Source organism: Myotis brandtii, unplaced genomic scaffold, assembly GCF_000412655.1.
Source record: "Myotis brandtii unplaced genomic scaffold, ASM41265v1 scaffold582, whole genome shotgun sequence".
NCBI classification, from domain to species: domain Eukaryota; kingdom Metazoa; phylum Chordata; class Mammalia; order Chiroptera; family Vespertilionidae; genus Myotis; species Myotis brandtii.
The window spans coordinates 1,425,444-1,448,803 of record NW_005370187.1 but is presented as its reverse complement, the minus strand read 5'-3'; the positions used below and the strand labels follow the sequence as shown (position 1 = coordinate 1,448,803).

The following is a 23,360-nucleotide window of genomic DNA, read 5'->3' as shown; positions in this document are numbered from 1 at the left end:
TTGGTGGAGCCACCTCAGAGGCTAGTGTCCTAGGAAATCCTGTGGGGAGCCTTGGCCCCGGATCTCTACTATTAATATGTCAGGGGCTGCTGTAAGTATGCAAGACCCTGTTTGACTCCCGCATCTGTTTGTTTGTTAATTTTTGTGTTTCAAAAATATATTTAATTTGTCCTTCACTTTTGGGCAACCTACCCATTTACCACTCTGGAGACTGTTCCTTCATGCCAGAGGTATGAATTCAAATGCCGAAAGTAGGTTTACCAGATAGAGTATAGGGCAACTAATTAAATATGAATTTCAGATAAACAAGTAATATTTTTAAAATATAAATGGGTCCCAATACTTACACTAAAAAAATTACTTTTTCTTTATCTGAAAGTCAAATATAACTGGGCCTTCTCTATTTTTACTTGCTAAATCTGGCAACCTTAATATAAGGGGCTGCCCAGGGGGAAGAGTAATAACAGTGTGTAAGGACAGGGAGACACTGGGTTGTGATGGATTCTTCTGTTTACAATCTTGAGCCACATGCTACTATGTGGTCAAGTGACATTTCAAGAAAAGAAAAATTCAGATAAACAAAACAAACTGTTCAAGCTAACACTGTGGGGACACACAAAACACATCTGTGGGCTTAATGAAGCCATGGCTGCTGCAGATGGCCAAAAATCAAACCCAAATTACCAAGTTTCTATGTTGCTTGTCTGCCATGAACTATGAAACCATATAAACAATTTTTTTGGAGCCATACATATTCCAAAATAAAGTGCTTTGAATGAGGCTATTTTCCAAGAGTAGATATAGAGTAAAATAGGGTGAGGTTTTGGTGACAATTGTGTAGTGGTTCCAAAGTTCTGTGTGGGTGTGGGGGCAGGGGAGAGAGTGCCCATTGGTTGATTGTTTTCTTCCTGTGTCTTAGCCATGTTCTAGATACAGGTTAAGGTTAACATAGAAGCCAAATGTTAACTTTTTTTATTCAGAAGATGAATGTTAAAGATGAATTAGAGGCAATCACAGTTTTCAAGAATCTCATAATTCAGGCAGAAAAAAATATGAATAAATAATAATGATACAACATGGCTAATACAACAACAGAAATACCTACACAGAACTTTGCTATTAGACGCAAGAATGACTGAAAAGTGTATTTAAGGTTGTTCTTTTGGAATATGTAAATATTTTGCAAAAAAAATATTAAATGTACTTACTTTGAGTATCATGACTTTTTATAGTTTCTTCCATTTTAGGGAAAGACTGAAATAAAGAGAAAATTCCTTAATTATTATATTGCACACAAAATTCACTTTGTTTACAAGCATTCTTATGTGATCAATTTGATCTTTTATGAAAATTACTATACAATGAATTATTTTTAATGCTTATACAAATCTTATTTGATTTTTTAGTCAATTCTTTCACTTAACAAATTTCTAAAAATCATTTTCAGTTGTAGAAATTCCTTTTCTTCCTCCTTCCTATTTCCTTCACTAATTCATTCACTGTTTCAAAGAATATCAATTTCTCTTAAGAGAATAAAAACTTTTCTTTTAAGAGCCTTCAGAGTTATTTATGATTTAAGAAAGAGCCTAAAAAGACATTGAAAAATTCAATATATAAGAAGTCAGATTTCCACAGAATAAGAAATTATAAGGAGGGAGAAAATGCTTCACAGAAATGGCAGAAACAAGCTCTTACTTATAGGATTTTGTCTTGGAGCACCTAGTAGTGGAACAACAGTAAGGACAGTGGTGTGTGAACATTTTGTCTCACTATAACTAGTAGTGGAACAAGAGTAAGGACAGTGGTATGTGAACATTCTGTCTCACCATAACTAGTTTGAGGAGATCTGCAGCGTTGCCTCTCTCTTCCTCAGTTCTGGAATCTTTAACTGTCATGTCCTGTAGCTCATCTTCTTTCTTTAGGATATGGTTTATATAATCCTAAATCAGCAGAATAAAATGAATCAATAGAAATCAGAAATAAGGTAGAGAGAGACACCAAACTAGTCAACATCAACTTGGAATATCACAAAGAGATTAAGAATATATAAATTCACAATGACCAGCCACCACAGTTACTGGTCAAGCAATCTAGAAAGACCCTTCTTTAATATGTTAGTAAGCAAAGATCTGAAAAGCACAAAAGCAAAGCTTTAAGGGCCATGGGACATTAGAACTGTATGAGGACTTCAGAGAGGCCCCACATCTAACTATATGCTCCACTGTCCCCACCAATAAAATGGACACAGGTAATTAGATAATCTTCAGAGTCCTTTCCAGGGACAACCTTTATGGTTCTATCTTTGAATGTAAGTTGCTTAGGCATGCCTTTGCTTCCAAGAGGAACATACTTGACTTTCTCCATAAATATTTGATCTTTTTCCACAAATAATTGTCCCCTGTTCTATGTCAGGTACTGGAGACCCAAATCTCAGAACATATGATCCTTGTTCTGAGATTTAACATACTAGACAGTGAGATGTTACAGATATGCTTATACAATTAATTAAATATTTACAAATTCTTAGGCCATTTCCAAAAACCAACAATAGTTTTCTTTCAGAGACAAATTTCAGATTAATATGCAGTTCTACCTTTTTCCAGAGGTCACTAGGCTAGTTTTCCACATAATGAGAAGTGAGGACTCTATATAACAATCATATATAAAAGTTACTTATCTTCTCAGTGTCTTTGGAATCTCAATACTTCCTACACCTTATGGGACTCATTTAGCATTTTATACCTCTCAATGTCCTCCCCTCTGGAAGATTGACACTCATCTGTTACATTAATTCAGGTTCCTCGGCAAACCAAGAGGAATGCTTGCCCTGTTCCTGATTCTTTTGGGGCAGGTTACTTGGATTCCATTACCTTAAGGGAAATCTGTAGCTTCAGTTTCACCTCATTCTTTATGATCTCGTGCTGGATGAACTGGCGTATCTGTAGCACATTGGGGCTCTTGACTACAGGGGCGGGGGTGCTCACTAGCTGTCTGGCCTCAATGTTAAGGCCCTTCCAAATCTGAGTGCCAAACGGAGGTCCTGGAGTTTTTTTCTATTAACAAAACAAAGCAAAACAATCACACAAGAAATCAACATTAAAAAAAAACAACTGAGTTCTTATTATTTAAATACTATGCTAGAAACCACTGTTAGGGAATACATAGGCAAAAAAGGTAAATAAATAAAATATCATTTTATTTAAAAGTTTCACAAGTATAAGAAAACTTGATAACAAAATTGGGCAAGTTTTCCTCTTTATATGGAAATGAGAATCTGCATATTTTAAAATCCTGTTGCATGATGTCTGTGGATGGCACTTAGGGGAGTGCCAAGCAGTGCTGTGTCATGGCAACGTGGCTACAGCCTAGCTTAGGCCAAATGCATGAGACTATCCTTTGATACCCACAGGTAGCCAAAGACACTTGGAATAAAACAATTTTTAACTTTCTGGTTCCATGAATATGTTGACTTAATGAGAGAAACCATCTACAGACCTGAGTGGTCTTTGAGCTCACTCTAGAATAAGCATGAATCTTTGAGGATCTCTTGAGCAGAAATGTCTGCCTTAGAGTGGACTCTCATCTCTATGCTATCCTCTGTTTTCAGGAGTGGTGTGGTTTGATGCCATATGCCCCGCAGTGTGTCTGGTGTGCTCCCTTTTAAATTGCTATTCAGTGTCCACTGCCTGGTCAGTGATAACCACTCAGCCTCTTGCCTGGGTTGGGCAACTCCCACAGGGTGTGGTCATAGCTACAGGAGTTGCAGAGGAAGAGACTGAATTGCTTTCATTCATTTCAGATGTCACATATTATTTGTCAAAATGCAGTGCTTCCAACTTGGATATATAGCCTTAGTGAGCCATTTGGTGTGTCCTTTCATTTTTTAGATAAGGAAGTAAAGGTCCAGTGTGACTTGTCCCAAATCCCACATTAATAATTGGTAGAGTCAGGACTAGAATTCAGATCATCTTCATTCACCATGTTGATTATAGTCACCAAATTAAAATATAGGGCTAGGAGATCATTGTCAGCGGTTCTCAAACTGTGGGTTGCGACCCCTGAAAATACATCCTGCATATCAGATATTTACATTACAATTCATAACAATAGCAAAATTACAGTTATGAAGTAGCAACGAAAATAATTTTATGGTTGGGGGTCACCACAACATGAGGAACTGTATTAACGGGTCGCGGCATTAGGAAGGTTGAGAACCACTGCGGCTTAATTGTTCATTATTTTATGCCCCTGCTGTTACAAAATTATTCAGGAAAGCAAAAATCATCATAACTCAAAACATTATCCTCTTCACTTAACACTAGTATCTCTCTCTGATCATCTTATCAATGCCTTCACTGACTTAATAATTTAACACCTAACAATAAGCTGGACATATTACTTAAACTGCTTGCAAGATGAAATGGAAAGTCTTGTGAGATTCAGGACTTCAAGGTTCTCACTCCAGATATTTTCTTTCATTCTTAAAAAAACTTTAGGTGGGGGCTTTTCTACTGTGACCTAATTACAATATTTATTTTTTAACATTATAGTTTAAATCCCTGTGTATAATCCTTCACATTTTTCTTGTGAATTTAATTTATGAATTAATAAGATAAGAAAAAATTGTGCGTTAAAACTAACAAATAAGGAACCAGTGGAGAGAAGATTTCTGTATTGCATATCAGTAATTCCATGACAGCAGAACTGTAACATGGGTTACTCAGAGCAGATATTTTTATATCATGAGAAGATGTTCAAGCCTGCAATGTAGGGTAAAAGAAATAAAACAGATTAGCTGGTCAGGTGTATCTAAATCTACAGTGTCAAAGTCTTCAAATATAAAATTCCAGCCCTAACCGGTTTGGCTCAGTGGATAGAGCATCGTCCTGCGGACTGAAGGGTCCCAGGTTCGATTCCAGTCAAGGGCATGTACCTTGGTTGCAGGCATATCCCCAGTAGGGGGTGTGCAGGAGGCAGCTGAATTGATGTTTCTCTCTCATCGATGTTTCTAACTCTCTATCCCTCTTCCTTCCTCTCTGTAAAAATCAATAAAATATATTTAAAAAAATAAAATTCCATAAGCCCATTCACAACTTACATAATAATAAAAAAAAATGGCCCTAACCAGTTTGGCTCAGTGGATAGAACATCGGCCTGCAGACTGAAGGGTCCCAGGTTTGATTCTGGTCAAGGGCATGTACCTTGGTTGCAGGCATATCCCCAGTAGGGGGTGTGCAGGAGGCAGCTGAATTGATGTTTCTCTCTCATCGATATTTTTAACTCTCTATCCCTCTCCCTTCCTCTCTGTAAAAAATCAATAAAATATTTTTTTAAAAAGAATGAATATATGTGAGAAGACCTGAGACTCTGGTTCATTTATGGATGGATATGCAAACTTAGTGACTTTTCAGCCAGAAAAGTTATACCTCTACTGGGGGAAATGTCTCCCATGTCCTCGACTGAAGATTCGGAGGAACAATTGTATCGAGCTCTTTCTTCATCAGCCATGGCGATGCTTCACAAAAAGGGCGAAGGACAGTGATGCTGAGGGCACCTTGTTGAAAGAGAGTCATCAGAGGGTCACTTCTCTATCAAAAATATTCTGAAAATTTCAATGGGCATTCACTAAATTCAACAACCACTATTTGATAAGTGAGACACAGCAATGATGCTTAAGGGCCTTAAGATCTCAAAAGAAAGGTGGCTTTTAGTCACTGCAACACCTACAGACTGGATTTAGATCACCTGAAAGTACTCATTGTCCTTCAAAACCTGTCCATCCCACCACTAAACATTTCTGGGGTTCAGCACTTCTTCCCTCTCCACTGTCCCTCCTTAGATCATTCGCCTCCGAGAGATCCTATTTGGGATTGCAGCAAGGACTAGCTTTTCTGCCCATATCTACTCTGCGAGTGAACCTTCCCCAGCAGTCAGGGTGACTGATTACCTTAAGCCATGATTTTAGCTATTCATTGACTTACCATTGCTCACAGGATAAGACTGAGTCTTTTTTAATATTTTCTCACCCCTGCCTCACCCTGCACCATTCTCCCTTCTGAGCTTCAGGTACTACAGCCTTTCCCCTATCTTCTCCAGTGTTTTATGCTTCCTGCTTTGTATTCTCTCTTCTAAGATAGCTTTCCCTCCCATCTTAATGAACTCCTACATATCCGCCAGCTGTTGGTTCCAGTGTCTTCAGGGAAGCCTTCCATGCTCTCTTAGCTCACCATTGTATCCCTAATACCCAGCCAGTGTTTGGCACATGGTGGGTTATCAAGTAGGTGCTAGTTAAATGCAATTTGAATTCTTGTTCTCACACAGTTCCACACATGCACTGTACAACCAGGGAGAGCACCCACTCTCCACATTCACAAAGAGCATGTGCACTGATACCACGTTAAGCGCCCAGCCTGTTTTGTCTTCCAGACTGAAGGTATAGTATCAGTCACCGGTGACTGACATGGCGCCTAATGTGATACACTAAAAGATCTAACTGCACACAGATGCAGGTATATTTATAAACAAGCACAAAATATATCTTACCAACCAGAGAAAAAATTAAAACACACACACACATAAACTTAGACTAGAACATTAGTTTGGTACACAGATAAAATGCAAGTTTATATCTATGTTTAAATACACATATTACATACACGGATGATTCAAACTTAATGCAATATGTGTCTCTAATCTTTACTCACAGACTTTTTTTGAAATTGAAAGTAATATAAATGTCCAATGAATACATGACAAAACATATATTTCAAGTTGGCTTTCTAACTCACACATCAAATGTACTTTCTCTTTTTATTCTATTAAATTCATTAAGGTAACACTGTCAAAATGACAGAAAGTTAACTTATAGGGGATATCTTACTTTTTTTTTCTATCAAGATTAAACAAACACATAAATAGGAACCTAGGTACATACATAACATACTTAAACACAGATACAAATCTGCATATGGGTAGGAGAGTGACTCATCCTCCACAGTTTACATAGGTTGATGCTCAGATAAATCTTGGTCTGAGCACAAATAACTATATATATAGGTTGACACAGTCAGGTAAAAAGTAGAATTGAAAAGTGAGCCAAGGGAAAAAGTAGAGACGACCTGGGCGTGGACTGGATAGGAAAGGTGAGAGTTTGGGAAGGGACACAGTGAGCTCCAGCCTGGTAGGCTTCCTACCTGGCTGCTCCTGCACTGGCTCTTGGAGAACTACGGTAGTTGGTTCTCCGTATGCCAAGGACAGGTACTCTTCAATGTCACTGTCTCGAAGAAGTTCCACTCCTGATCCATCGGCATAGACAACAAAAAACCTATTTGAAGAAATAAAAATTGAATCACTTGACGTATTCAGTTCAAATGCCCCTTGAACTCCGAATTAAAAATAAAAGTCCTGGTATTATTTTTATCATATTACCTGGGGACATGTTCACCAAAGATTTGCAGATGATTCTTATGAAGGTGAGCAGATGATAAATTATCATAGCCTTCTGGACTTGCATCTAAATGATCTTCCAAATTGATTTCAGGTAGCCTCGTTGATACGCTACCATCAGCCATGACCTAAGGGACAAAGTATATTAGCAACTGAAAGAAAAAAACGCCATAAAGCTTACATTTCTGCTGATCACACTTGAGAAAATAGATGATTTTTTGTATTCTCAGAAAATCAGGTATTTTTATTTATTTATAAGGTATTGCTCACTAAGTACAGATTGCATAAAATTGAAAACCTAATAGCACATGTTCACTCACAAACCATACCTAGACTGTGAAAACAAATTAGAAAAACTAGAAATCCCCTGAAGAAGGTGACTAGGAAGGCAGAGGACTCCCAACCTTATCTTCTGAGGATCAGTTCAAGTAACTGGGATTTAAACATGGAGGAAAGGCTGGTCATGTGCTAGTTGTCTTGAAAGATTGAAAGAGTGACAGCATGGAAGAGGTTTATATTCTGCGACTCCAAGCACAGAATTAGGATGCATGGAGAGAGTACATAGGGAAACAGATTGAGTATCAATATGAGAGGAAACATGCTAGCCCTCACTACTGTCTAGATATGGCTTGGGTTTTTCCAGGAAGCAGTGCAGTCCAGGCTGAAAGACCACCATAGAGGATGGCCAAGAAGAGCATCAATGCCTAGAAGAATGCTTGGCCTGGATGACCCATGTGTTCAACCTAGAAGGGCTGGGCTATCAATTTAAATTCATTGTAAACTTAAATTTGTTAGGAGCCTAAATTCATGCTGTGAAGAGCTTTATTTACTTAGTACAAAAACAAAACAAAAAAACAAGCTGGATCACGGCTTGTCTGAATAACAAAACAAAGTTGGAGACTCTGTGGTATGGTTCCAATCTAAAATAACTTCACCACCAACACACAAAATTCCACTCTTGGGTGAGGAGTGAAAAGAAAAAAAAAAGATAAATGCCTAAAGGAGGGGTTGACAAACCTTCTTCCACCACCACCCGCCCCCCCTCCCTCCCAAAGGCCAGATAGTAAATAGTTTAGAGTTGGTGGGCCATAGAGCCTATGTTGTAACTACTCAACTCTACCCTTCCATGACCAGCAGCCATGGACCAGTAAGCATCGCTGTGTTCTAGTAAAGCTTTATATAACGTCTAGAGGCCTGGTGCAGGAATTCATGCATGGGTGGGGTCCCTCGGCCTGGCTGGGGATTGGGGCTGATCAGGGCCCTTTCACCTAATCCCACTTGGGGCTGATTGGGGCTAGCCTGCTGGGGGGAAGGACCATGGGAAGTTGGCTGTGGGAGCGCACTGACCACCAGGGGACAGCTCCTGCATTGAGTATCTGCCCCTGGTGGTCAGTGTGTGTCATGTGACAGGTCAACCAGTCTTAACAGTCACTTAGGCTTTTAGATATAGATAGATAGATAGATAGATAGATAGATAGATAGATAGATAGATAGATATAGATAGATACTGAAATTTGTATTTCCTGTCATTTTTATGTGTCAAGAAACATTATTCTCCTTTTGATGTTTTCCTAACCACTAAAAAATATAAAAACAATTTTTAGCTCATAAAACAAATGGCCAGGGTTTGCCAATGCCTGGCCTAGAGGTAAGAGGGTAGTTGTGCTTTTGAGGGACAGAGAAACAGAAGGTAGAGTTCTGTCCGAGTAGCTAAACTCCCCTTCAGGCTTCCCCCCCCTCCCTATCTTCATCCCCACAGAACCCTCATTAACTGAAATTCTCACCGTGGATTCTCTGCCTGCTGTCCATGCATTTGCTCTTACTTTACCCTGGACACAGACCACTCTTCACCATTCCTTTGTGTTGGCATTATTTATAGATGTTTAGTTTTTTCCACTGTTTCATCCACTATGTTCTAATTAATTACTTGGCTTTAGCATTTCTACCATTCCAATAGCTGGGCTTTCTATCCCCTATGCAAGTACACTTGATAATCAAAGATACTGACATTCGCTACCACTTGCCCAAAGTATTGGCAGTTAGTAGATAACTTACTCCAAAGCTGCTAAGGTAAAAAGCTACGTGGAGGCTCTCTCATGTGAAATATCTGAAAAGCAAAGCCATAGCCTCTCTTTCCAAACTAATGATACATTTTACCTCAAAGGTGTTTCCCTCCGGGTCCAGGACCTGACAGATAACCTCTGAGGTGTGCTTCATGATGTACATGCTAGCTCTCAGCTGCTCACGGTTTTGGAAAGGATGGTATATATCACTGCTTGATTCATGGCAATATATAGCTGAACAATCCCTATCGATATAGAGACAGCCTGTGTTTGGAGGTAACACCTGGAAGGGTATCAGAAAGAGAGAAATTATTTTAAATTTCTTAATCAAATTAAGGAATTTGAAGAATCATTTTAGGACAAAAATTATTCACAGATCTCTGCCACAAACTGTATTTCCAGGAAGAAAATCTAAGAGAGAATTTAAGATTTGGGAAGGACTACCTGATAAGGAGGCACACTGAATAATTAGCATCTAATTTGTCCCAAGTCCTCATATTTCATCTACTTACTTCACTATTTCTTTCGAGTAATTGCTGTACCTTCTTATTTCAGATGTTTAATATAAAATAATAAAAACATTTTAACTGAAGCAAAAACACGTGGCCCTATTTAAACTGTTGAACCCTTCATGATCTTGGGCAGGAGTCATCTCCAAGAGGGTCCACATGGCAGGCACGCTCACTGCCCTGGTTCAGTGGGTTTTCTTAGTTGAATGGACATTTACCTTTGGCACTCCTTTTCCTCCTCCCAATGCCACTTCTCCCCCAAGACCTACCTGGTATGTTCCCTGTGGCTTTGCAATAACAGATGTCCCATCCCCAAAGGTGGCACAGCATCTACTGTCCTCGCAGTTGGTGATGATAGTGGCATAGTGTGAACTTTCTATCCGCATGCACTTCACCTGCCTAGTGACAGCCACCTGAGGACCTTCATCTGCGGGCAAATGCATGGCAAGCAGATCTGAGAGCATGCACACATCGGAAACACGCTGCTTGCTAATTTTGCTCCTGTCTCCCGGCTGCCTGGACTGGAAGTTGAGACTGAGTGCTGAGAGCTCACTCCACAAGGCAGGAGTGCCCAGGGTTCTCCCTGGCAACGTAGAGCAATCATCCCAGAGGATCTTTTCAGACTTAGTGTAGTGTGCTGTTTAATTCTCACTACTCTTTTTACTTTGAAAAATTGAAAAAATCCAGAAAAGCATAACTACTCAATCAACATTTGCACTTGTTAATATTCTGCTATATTTGCTTCAACATTTTTAATATGTACATAAGAATTTATTCTCAGTTTATTCCCTTCTCTTGCAATCCATTTGTATACTTTTATATAAAGACCCGATGCACGAAGATTTGTGCAAGAATGGGCCTTCCTTCCCCTGGCTGCCGGCACTGCCTTCGCTCCAGCCGGAGCTGCCTTTCTGCCTTCCCACGCTGCCCAGAGGCCCACAGCGGCTGTGGTGGTTTGGAATGCCTGCATCCCGCCCTGCCCCTGGCCACTTGGTGCCTGTGTATGCAAATTAACCCACCATCTTTGTTGGGTTAATTTGCATACTCACTCCTGATTGGCTGTTGGGCATCGCAAAGGTACAGTCAATTTGCATATTTTTGTTTTATTAGTGTAGATGCGTACCAAAACAATGTATAATATTTTGCATGCTTTAAATTTGCATGTTATATGTTACTCTGTATCATTCTGCAACTGCTTTTCTCAGCCTTGTTTTGAGACCTTTAGCCATCTTGATATACATATGTGTGTATACATGTATATTGTGTGTGCACTTCTTTCCTTTCAACTGCTATATAGTATTCCTTTGTAAGTATATGCTACATGTTATTTTTCTGTTCTGCTGTTGATGGACATTCATGCTTTCCAATATTTTAATATTATACTCAGTGTTGTAAATAGCACCCCTGCACCTATTTCCTTGTATAAATGCATAAGAGTGTTTTTCTATATCTACCCAGGTGTGGAGTTAGTGCATCCTATGATAGGTACCTTTACAATTTCCTAGATATTTTTAAATTACCCTTCCAATTGACTCTTAATTATCCCTCTGTCTAGTGAGGCATAAAGGCTCCGCTTTTCCCACTCACTTGCCAATTTCATTGCACTTAATTTGGCAATGAAGCATTAATGCATGAAATAAACTCTGGAATTAAAGAAAAGGAAGTCAGGTAATAATTTTTCTCTAAAAATCTTGTTCAGATTTAGGTTAGGAAGGCTGGTAGGCGTTTAGAGTCTCTGAACAGGTGCCAGTTGCTTAGCAGCTGCAGCTGGCCTGAGGCATGCTTGGAATTGAAGGGGGGCCTAGCTGAGTTCACCTATTTATTCAAATTTGATTCCTTAAAGATCTAAGAAATTAAGTCTGAGAGCTAATGTCCAGGACAGTTGAGTCATGATTTTTAACTTTTAGTTGCCACCATAGCAGACTATAGGTTTTTGGGAATGAAAATGGAAAAGCCACTATTGCTACCCATGAGCCAACTAGAGCTGCTATCTCTCTGCCTATCAAATTCTAGAGACTTATAAAATAATGTCACATAGTTGAAAAAAAAAAGCATACTTATTTCTTGATCACTCAAAGGAATAAAATTATCTTCATAAACTTGATAAAAGGTTGTGATTCTGGTCCCATCAGCATGGTCCACTATCCGCGTACCATCCTGCTTCTCCACGATGATTGCTTTGTCCTCCCGAGTGGTCATAACCTGGACACAAAGGCAGGGCATTTCATTTGGTCAGTGGCCAATCCCAAGTGTGCTCATTTTCACACCCTGAGGAATACCATCAACGCCTGGTTATGTATTTATAAGTGGAAGCTTTATCTTATCTACTTGGTCTGACCTTTACAACAAACCTGGGAGGCAGAACATTTAGGTTGAGAAGAGGTTAAGATACTTGCTCAAGGTCACCCGGCAAGTGCCAGGGCTGCTGCTGGATTAAGGCCTTCTGACTTCAAAACTGATGCTCCTTTCACGGTCACATATTTGTGAGTGAAAATTTAACATCAGGACTGGCCTGACCCTGGTCTGGCTGGGGAAATGTCCCCAGGTCATGCTTCCTTGGAAATTAAAGATTGAAGGTCAGTGTGGCTTGCTGAGCCTGCCATGCATGTTATGTGGGTTGTCTCGTGTCATCAGAACAGAACATGAGGATTGGTGGGGGCAGGGGCTGAGGCTTCTCTGAGCCAGGTTGGTCCGCACCCTCACCTACTCCTGTGGGTGGCTGTGCAGTGATGTGTGGGCCTGAGGGTAGCAGAAGGAGTGCCTGTAGCTGGTGGCTGGGCCTCCCAGCTGGATGAGGCTGCTGCATTGACCATACTGATATCCTTCCCTAAAGCTGAGGAAATGCAGTTGAGATGAATGCCAATTGTGTTCTGGTAGTTTGTCAGTTTTAAACCATAATCCCTTCTGTTCTAGTGGATAATGTAAGTCATTTCAACAGCAAGCAGACATTTTGCTTTGACCAGCAGCACATGGTTGTAAACCAATAGGAAGTCCACAAACCAGAGATCAGACACCTAGGAAATTCTTCGTCTTGTTTAGACTCAGAGGGTGTTGCAAAGCTCCACATAAGGTGTCAGAGGACTATCTGAGGGATAGAAAGAGCCCAGTGTTCAGTCACCAACGATTGTTCTAATCCTGGCTCTCTCACTTCCGGGATGCATACTCTTGACCATATTATGTAACTTGCTGAGACTCAATTTCCTCATCTGTGTAACAATATTCATTGGTGTAAGGACTAATGAGATAATGTTTGCAAAACCCCTAACAAAAAGTCCTGCATATAGAAGGTGCTATTTATTATTCATGTGAGGAATTTCAATTTCACATCCTAAACAAAACCATTATTTTCTATATCACTCATAAGGTACCTATTTTTATGCTACAAATGAAATGTTTTGTACAGTTATTCTGTGGTGTCTTGAATTTTTTAATGTGAGAATTTCCTTAAATATATTAAGTTCTTTGAAATCAAGGATCATGAACAAATTCCTACCACTCACATCAGGTGCACACAAAGAATTAAGAATAAGGCATAGGCCCTTATTTCTATGAGGTAAGACATATACACAAATGCATTCAACATAAGGAAATAATGACATTATTAATCATATGTCTTAAGAGTAGTATAGAAAATTCATGACCTGTCTCCATTTCAAAAATTAGTATTTTATGATGTTCTATGCTGGTCAAATAAAAGGCAAAATGCTTTTAGATTTGGGGAGAAAGATCCATCTATTCATCCATTCATTCTTCTTTCCATCCATCCACCCATCCATCCACATACTCACTCACCCACCCACCAACCAACCTACCCACTATTAACTACTTAAAAAATTGTTGTTGAAAATTTACTCTTTTCAGGTACTGTTCTATGCGTTGTTTCAAAATTCTCATGATTTAGGTAATTTTGCAATATAAACAGTTTGCCATACCGTTCCAGTGACAGGATCTGTGGCCTGAAAAGATAAAAATGGTGCTAAGTCTGCTATTTTTTTTGATCCTTTGGTGCCAATCCGATTCCCTTCAGGTGTAGTTGTAAACCAGGTGCCCACGTGAGTCTCCATTGGAGTCACTATGTGAACCGTTTCTGTGGGAGGTTCATGGATTTCACTCTTGTGTAACACCGCAGACTGATTTTTGTGACCTTTTCCTGCAGAAGTTTAAGTAAAATCAAACACAACAATATAACTATAATATCGATTATATGAATCATTCGTTGTTTAGTTCAGTATAAAAGACATTGTGACACAGAAATTCTAAGTAGTATTCAATTATATTATTTCTCAAATGATGAAAATATCAGGTCATGAATATCTTAATCTTGGTACTTGAACTTTGGCTGGATTCTCGTCACCTTCCTCCAAATATACACGTGCATATATACAATTCACTCTCTATGACATCATACGTATTCTAGCCCATTTCTGCACTCTTTGAGTTTTTCTTATATCTTCTGGATCACACTTTCCAATTTCAAACTCGTGTGGGCAGTATCTAAGATGAATGGAACAGGATCCTGAACAAAATGCAGAGGAAAGGCTTCGAATGTGCCAGGGGTGAGGATAGGGGTGGTCCTTTCATGACAGGTGTTTAGGAAGTGCTGGTAAAATACAACCTCTAATCATGGATGCATCTAAGAAAGCAACCCAATTTAAAAATGGGCAAGATATATCAATAGACACCTCACTGAAGACAATATATGGTTAGTAAGTAAGCATATCATTAGGGATTAAAATTAAAACAACAATGAAATATCACTACACACCAATTAGAATGGGTAAAATCCAAAAAACTGACACCACCAAATGCTGATAAGAAAGTGGGGCAACAGGAACTCTCAAACATTGCTGGTGAAGATGCAAAAATGATATAGCCACTTTGGAAGACAGTCTGGCAGTTTCTTACAAAGCTAAACATATACGGAATATGCTCCTAGGTATTTATTTAAATAACTGAAAATATCCTATATAATAAAAGGCTAATATGCAAATTGTCCCCCTCGACAGGGAGTTTGACCAGGGGGAGGGGCTGGCTGACCCTACCTCCAAGCCCCCCCCCCCAATCGGGGGCAGGGCTGGCCAGCCAAATGACTGTGGCCCTTCCCCCTGGAAGGCCCCACCCACAATCTAAACCCCCCACACCGATCGGGGCCAGCTGGCCGGACCCCACCCATGCATGAATTCATGCACCGGGCCTCTATTGTTCATATAAAAACCTGCATGCAAATGTGTAAAAGCAGCTTCATCCCAATTGCCAAAACACTGGACACCACCAATCCAGGGTAGGGCAAAAGGAAGCATCAGCTGTGAGTACATGAAACACAGAGTTTATTCTTGTGGCATTAGTTATTAGTTACTGAATTATTTTCCATATGAACAACTGTGAACTTACTTTTGTGTCACCCTGGATATCCATCAAAACGTGAATAGATAAACAAATTTTTGCACATCTATATAACAGACTGTTATTCTGTTAATTAAAACAAATGAACTTTCACGCCATGAAAAGTCCAGAAGGAATCTTAAATGTATGTTACTAACTGAAATAAGCCAATCTGAAAAGGTTACATACTAGAGGATTCCAACTATATGGCCTTCTAGAAAATGTAAAACTACAGAGACATTGAAAAGATCAGTGGTTGTGAGGAATGGTTCAGGTTGGAGGAGAAGAGAAGGATGAGTAAGTGCAGGAGAGGGGATTTTCAGGGTGATGAAACTTACTGTGTGCCCTCTAATGGTGGATTCATGGCCTTATTCTCTGTGAAACCTCATAGAACTGTACAACACAAAAAGTGAACTTTACTGTAAACTACGGACCTGAGTTCATAATAATGTATCAATACTGGTTCATCAATTGTAACAAATGTACTATACTTTCAAGATCTTAAAAATAGGGAAAATTGTGAGGCAGGAAGAGAGGAAGTATATGGAACTCCCTGTACTGTGCTTTCTGCTCATTTTTCTCTGTAAAACTAAAATTTCCCTAAAAACACATGAGTTAAGAAAAAACAAAAGCGAATGCATTGCCCTAGATGGAAGGGCTGTGAAGAAACCTGGAGTACACCTGCTGGAGGCAGAAGCCCTTTGGAACCAGGATGGGCAGTTAGAGAAGAGGCTACACAGACCACCTGTACACCAAGTCCTGGAATCAACAAGAGAGGGAGCCCTTGTGCCGGGAAGTTTAGAAAACTACAGGGAGCCTTCCAGTTCCCTTCTACCAGGGGCCTTCTGCTACTGCCAAAGGAAACTCTGCTTCACTAAATTTTGAGTTAACGAAAAAGGAATTCACTTTGCTTCCATACAAGATTACAGGGCGCTGTGATGAGATGTGTGAAACTGACAAAAAGACTAAATCTTGGTCTCAGATCATTAAAGGCCTATGAGAAATTGAGAAAAAATTGTAACACATGAAAGACAGTGTGAGTCAGAGGTTAGCTGCTCAGATGCAAATCCCAGCTCTACCACTTACTAGCTAAGAGACCTCAAGGAAGTTACTTCTCTGTGTCTCATGTCTCAATTTCCTCATCTGTAAATTGGGATCATTAAAATATGTACTTCATAGGGTTGATATGAGAATTAGCTAATTTAACACAGAGTGGGGCATAGGGAGGTTTGCAGTTGTGAGTATGCAAAACAAAGTTTATTTTTATATTATTATTTATTAATTTTTGTATTATTTCCATACAAACAACTGTAACCTACTTTTGCTCCACCCTGTATTTTAAAAATCTCTTAAATCCACTGGAGGCTTTGGTTATTACCTTTCTTTGTGATGACAATATCTGATGGTATTGTTTCTGACTTTTGCTGAGAAACCGAGTCCATCAAGTCTCCACTGTGAGGAGTTACTGACATTTCAACAGGAGGACAAACAGGCCCTGAGTCGGGACTACGGCTCACAGAGCCATCTGCAAAGAGAATCTGAAGGAAAAGCATAAACCCAGCATTCTCAGAAGCAAGGAAGAGGCTGGTTAACAATGAACAGTGTGGGTGAAGCTGTAATAGATTAAAATGAATCCACAGAAATGCTATTTGCAGACTTCCAGACTCAACATTGGAACTCAGAGTCTACAGGTTAATCACCAGCACAAACATATTACTTTGCTTTCCACTTACCTTCTATGCTATTTGTTTTCTTTTTATTTCCTGTCTTTTATTAGATTGACTTTTTAAAATGTTTTTTTCTTTATTCACCCTTCCCCTATGTAATTGGGAAATTATCCAGTTTCAATTTTTCTGACTACATTTAAAACTTTATCACATATTTAAATGCTTGGTTTCTATCAGTATCTATCTAGTATATATTGCATCCAGAGGCATTATTGATACATACTCTATCCAGTATCAGTATTGATAGCCTCCCAAATAACAGAACAAGAACTGTCAGTGTTGCTAATAAGAAGTCCATCTTAATTCTTTTATATGTAACTGGTTTCCTCAGGAAGCTTTTGGGATTGTCTACCTATGCAGTCCTAAAATTGTACTATGATATATCTAAATAATCTTTAAACAATTAGTATCAATCCTGATTGGTACTTGGTAGTCCTGTTGAATCTAAAGTATTTTTTAAGCTCTAGGAAAATTTACTATGTCGTTTTTCATTATTTCCCCCCTTCATTTTCTTCTTCTGGAAATTTAATCATATAGATTCCTTTTCAATGTTTTTTAACTTATCTGTTCTTCATAATCCAGCCCCCCCATCTTTCACAATTGTTATTTTTAATATCTAAGAACTCTGTTTTTTCCATAGCAACTTTTAATTTATTGACATGAGAGAGAGAGAGAGAGAGAGAGAGAGAGAGAGAGAGAGAGAGAAACATCGATCTTCTGTCCCGAAGGTGATGATTTGGGGACACGGCCATATTTTTCACTGAGAACCCCTCTCCCTTCTTGGTGCCACATGTGGTCAGAGGACGCTCTTCCTTGGGGAGGGATGGAGCAGGGCACATGGCTTCCGGGTATTATGGTTTCTGGTTTCACCCTCCAGGTAGCAGTGAGTTGCCTGGGGCACTGCCCTGATTTCTGAGGCCAGAGCTCCATTTGTGAAACATCTGTGTTAAAACTCCCATTTAAAAAAATTTGGTGGTTTTGTTTTTAATATGTTTTAAACTTTGCATTTGTTTCTCCATCATTTGAATTCCATCTGACTTGAATTTTTTTAGCAGTTCTCTAAGCCTTCTGATCCATTGATGACACATTGTGTTGTTCTCTAGTACAGTTATGAATTTGCTATTTAAAAGTATTTTTCTAGTATTTTAAGGTGCTTTGAGAGGGAGAGAAGATAAACTCTGTGTTCAGTATATAATCTTGGATCATCTGTAGAATGATATGTTTATTTGTATCCTGTATGGCACAGATAGTGTGTTTTCTTCTCACTATACTACTTTTTATTTGTCATTTTCAAGTGTCATTCTATTTTCAAATGAGTTGTTCCTCTTCTATGTCACAGTACTGTTCCTTACCCATAGCTTTTTTTGTATTTTACTTTGCAGCAGGAAAGAGTACTTTATCTCACATCCTCTTACCTGTGTGGATCCATCCAGCATATACTTGACCACGGTGCCTTGCCTGGTGATAACCCTCGATGCCTCCTGCTCCACTGGGGGCAGCACCGTTTTATAGAAGTCATAGTGCTTTATCCTCTGGGGGTAGCTCTGTCGGACCATGATGTCCCAAGTGGGTTCCTCATCCTTAACATATTTATCTTAAAGAAAAAAGAAGCCTACTGTGAACTGGGCAATGCTGTGTGGCTGGGATTTTATCTTCTTGCTTAGTTTTTTTTTAATTATTGTTATTCTTTTATCGATTTATAAGTAATAGGGCAGTTTCCATATATGACAGAGGCCCAGAGTACTGGTTCTTTGCTGCCTTTGTCAAATGCAGTAAGCTCATCTACATACACTTAATAGGTACCTTCTCCATGTGTAAACCATTCTCTCTAATGAAGTCCAGGACATCTCAGGGCAAAATTAAGAAAGAAGCAAAATAATGCTGCCTTAGATGTCACCTTTTCTGTCACCTGAGTGTAAACTCTGGATGCCCACAATGCTCCTCTCGAGTCCCCTGGTTGCCTGGAGCCCCAGGGGAAGTCACTCATGTGACCTTCTCTGCCTATGTCCAAGGCTGACCCTGACGAAGGTATTGCTACTTTGTTTATGTTGTAGTTATGTTCAAGCTTAAATTAGGATATTTACAATATATGAAAGACTTTTAAAAGATTATGTGTTCCAGGCAGAGTCATTATTAACCCCATTGTCTGCCCAGACATAAGGATGAAAATATTAGATTATATAATAAAACTAATAGAAAAGACAGGTGAAACAGGTATTAAGTTGGGGTTTGAAAATAGGAACAAGCAAATAAGCAAATAAGCGAAATGTCCTTGAATTTGAAAACATCTCTCTTAGTACACTCATAGCATCTTTAACTTCGAAAGACCTTAGTGGCCATTAGTCTTGGTAGCACACACTGTGGGTCCCCTCACAGAGAACCCAGACCACTAAGAATCCTTGGAAATAGAAACAAGAGTCCATGGTCTATTTCTAATAATATATAAAGCCTAATGAAAAGTGATATTGAGGCAAAAGAGGTTAACTACATCTAGTTTCTTTTCATTTGTCTGGCAAGTAAATATGACATTAAATTATTTTTAATAGGATACTCTTATCCTTTGATAGCTACACTTTTCAAATATGGCATACATTAGGGAATTATAATAAAGATGATATTTGGTTGTGAAAAAAATCAGGATCCACTGATATAATAGTTACCAGATGAAAAAACATGGTTCAAAGGCAGTAATTGAAAGGGCCATGGAGTTGGTTAGAACTCAAGTCCTAGTTCAGTGCTTGCTTTGCTGCACTTCCCTACTTCTACAGCAATAGTGGGTCTCCATGTAAATGATATTCAAATTCAATAGCCCATCAGGTTAATTAAAAAAGCCCCACTTGTACTTAATCATCTTAATAGATTAGGAGCCATATGCAAAGTCAATAGAAATAATAGACTATAAAATTATATACTGACCTGGGAATAAGACAGGTTTTCTTCATCATTTAACCTGCACTTATCTCACTATACTTTCTTTTGACCAGACCAGCAAAATACTATATCTGTGGCCGATTGTAGAAGCAGGAAGACAGAGCCACACAGTAGTTGTTAAGAGCACTTGCTTTGCCATGACTAAACCAAAATGGCATTTTATTTCTTTCACATAGGACTTGAATGACTTGGGCAATGACCTCTTGAAGCCTCAATTTCTTTATTTTGTAAAATGGAATTATTAGGACTTAGCTTATAGTTGCATTTTGTCATATATGGTAAGTACTTAGGTAGTGCCTGGTCCATAGTATAGCCCTAGCTGGTTTGGCTCAGTGGATAAGAGCATCAGCCTACAGACTGAAGGATCCTGGGTTCAATTCCAGTCAAAGGCACATGCCTGGGTTGCAGGCTCGATCCCCAGTAAGGAGTATGCAGGAGGCAGCCAATCAGTGATTGTCTCTCATCATTGATGTTTCTATCTCTCTCTCCCTCTCTATCCTCTCTGAAATCAATAAAAAATATTTTTTAAAAATGATTATTATATTTATTATCCTATTGTTCATTATCAACAAGTGTGTATAATAGGCAGGAAGTTACACAATTTCAATGGTGATTTAACTGTCTTCTATATGACTTTTTGCTCCCCTGCCTCCCTACTCCACCCAGTTAGCACTCACCTGTTGACTCTTGCCCAATGAAGGTCACTAGGAGTCCATTGGGGCAAGACACATTTAGGTTTGGGAAGGTGGGAACAAAAACAGTCTCTTGTAAAACAGGTTCTGGTTCTACTTCTTCCTGTAAATAATTTCGCATGTGAATAATTGCTCATCTTTTTTATAAATTAGTTATTGATTTATTATGACTGAGCAAAAACTTGCTGAATGCTTAAGATATGACTTGCCCAAGACGATAAGGCCTTGCAAGGATAATGAGTCTCCACCCTTTATGCAACTTACAACCTGCTTGTAGAATGGCACACAGATATGTGAAACAGTTAAATAGTACTCAAATGGTTGATACATCTTTCCTCAGAAAAGGGAGTTTATGGCCTAGCTAGTTTGCTCAGTGGATAGAGCATCAGTCTGTGGACTAGAGGGACCTGGGTTCGATTCAGGTCAAGGGCACATGCCCTGGTTGCGGGCTCAATCCCCAGTAGGGGGTGTGCAGAAGGCAGCCAATTAATGATTCTCTCTCATCACTGATGTTTCTATCTCTCTCTCCCTCTCCCTTCCTCTCTGAAATCAATTTTAAGGAAGTTTTCAATATGCCAATAATTAGAGAAAAAGTCATGGAGGAGCTGGGGCCTGAATTAGGCTTTGATAGAGGCCTCTGTTTGCATATGTAGGTGTAAGGGCAGACCAATCTCCCTGATACCTTTTTTGTGCAATTGCTAAAGTTTGAAATCTAGAGACATTATGCTATCAGGATATGTGTCCTTATTTTTCTATAATGAGCACACATTGATTTTGTATTCATAAAAATTAGTGAAAATAATAGATAATTAAAAAACTATTTATAAATGAATGAGCGTTTGGTTGTGTCTACTTAAAAATGCTAATTAATTTTATGCCAGCTATGCCTGAACACCTTGTTTGGTTATGTGTGCTCTGGAATGAAAGTTATTCTGGAGCACACATCCAATCCCTAATGATAATTTCTGTCTTTCCACTTGGCTTTCTTTTGTTAGCCACTAAAATCATTCCACTGACCTCCCATTGCTGGATCTTCAGTTTATTCTAACTAGTCCTTTAATATTGATTACAAACAATGGAAAGACCTGAGGAGCAAATGAACAGTCATAGTGAGATTGCAGCAGTCTGTAGAATATTATAGTTTCCCCTAAGAGAAGGAAATTCAATGAGACTTCTCGCTTCTCATCTGACCAGGCAGAGCACTAAGAAAGGAAAGGGGTTCTCGGTGATAACTATGGCCATGTACCCACATACCCCACAATCAACATTGGAACAAAAGGTCTCTCTCTCTCCCCGCTCCCTCCAAATCAATCAATAAATTAAAAGTTGCTATGGAAAAAATTCAAGAGTTCTTAGATATTAAAAATAGCAATTGTGAAAGACGGGGGGATTATAAGGACAGGAAAGTTAAAATACATTGATGTAACTCATGATTTTTAAAGAGCTGACATTGAGGCAGAAGTACACTTTAGAATCCATGGCAAGGTCCACTCACCTTTTTTTCTTCTTCTTTTGGGTGCTCCTCTTCTTTAATAGATTCTTTGTGTTTTTCTTTGACTTTGGTTTTCCCTTTTCCTTTGACTTGAGGAACTGGCACTATAACAGGAATTACTGTTGGAAGAAGTGCTGATGGGATATTCAACATTGCTTCCAACTGAGGATCCTTCTCCTCTATAAGAAGAAAACAAGGAAATTAGACATTCATATTACATATGTTTATTAAATAAAATTTACATCTCATTCATTTATACAAGTTGGCAACAAGTTTTACCTTGCTGAATGTGACTTAATAGTTGGATACATTTCAGGCATAATGTAGTTGATTTGAAAATCAGGATTATAGATGAAATATTTGAGGTACTTAATGCAATTATATATTTGATGGAGTCATTGTTTCACATGTTCTTGCCTTTCCATCTACATTTGAAAGGCATATTGATAGAGCAGTAACCATCTCTTCATTTAATTGAGACATATTTATTGAGAGACTATCATATACAAAATATGTGGAGTAGTGATAAATAAAAAAATATGTAAAAGAACTTATGAAGCCGAAACAGTCAAAATAAGATCTGCACTCAAATACCTTCAATACAAGGACATATTAAATAGGAACATAATAAGGGATACAAACAAGGACATTCAAGAAAGACAATTTCTAGCTGAGATGGTAAAAGACATTTTCTCATAGCAGATTGATTTTATTTGGGTTTTTAAAAATTGTCAGAATTCTAAAAGGAGAGCTGATCTGTGGAGAAACTGTGTTCCTCACATCTTGAACTTTATCCTCCTCTGGGTTCCAGGCTGACACTCCGACCTGGATCTCCTTTTCTCTCTCGGGTCAGTTTTGTTCTTAGTCTCCTTTCCTGATTCTTCCTCTTTTGTCAATCTGTTAAATGTTGCTAGTTTCAGAGGGTTTCCCCTTATCCTTATACAACAGATGTCCTCAACTCTGGCTGTCCATGATAATTACTCATGGAACAAAACAACAACAACAAAAACAGCAAATGCTCAGATCCCCACCTTGACCTACTGGATCAGACTCTCTGGGAATGAGGCCCAGGCATTTGTACCTGTGAAACATCACTTGTGGTTGTAATGCTCACCAGG

General features: G+C 38.9%; 1 protein-coding gene across 1 annotated transcript in view; it reads right to left on the bottom strand.

Moving 5' to 3' along the window:
* The window catches only part of SPAG17 (sperm associated antigen 17), a 133,081-nt gene that overhangs the window by 19,635 nt on the left and 90,086 nt on the right, over window positions 1–23,360 (bottom strand). The window contains exons 25-38 of the mRNA XM_014550113.1: window positions 22,246–22,421; window positions 20,736–20,853; window positions 18,543–18,721; window positions 16,779–16,938; window positions 13,951–14,168; window positions 12,076–12,220; window positions 10,288–10,445; window positions 9,604–9,792; window positions 7,429–7,574; window positions 7,194–7,324; window positions 5,427–5,554; window positions 2,871–3,053; window positions 1,827–1,940; window positions 1,209–1,254 (exon numbers count right to left, since the gene is read on the bottom strand). Of these exons, the coding sequence (XP_014405599.1) occupies window positions 1,209–1,254; window positions 1,827–1,940; window positions 2,871–3,053; window positions 5,427–5,554; window positions 7,194–7,324; window positions 7,429–7,574; window positions 9,604–9,792; window positions 10,288–10,445; window positions 12,076–12,220; window positions 13,951–14,168; window positions 16,779–16,938; window positions 18,543–18,721; window positions 20,736–20,853; window positions 22,246–22,421 (2,091 nt within the window). The remainder of the gene's footprint in view (window positions 1–1,208; window positions 1,255–1,826; window positions 1,941–2,870; window positions 3,054–5,426; window positions 5,555–7,193; window positions 7,325–7,428; window positions 7,575–9,603; window positions 9,793–10,287; window positions 10,446–12,075; window positions 12,221–13,950; window positions 14,169–16,778; window positions 16,939–18,542; window positions 18,722–20,735; window positions 20,854–22,245; window positions 22,422–23,360) is intronic.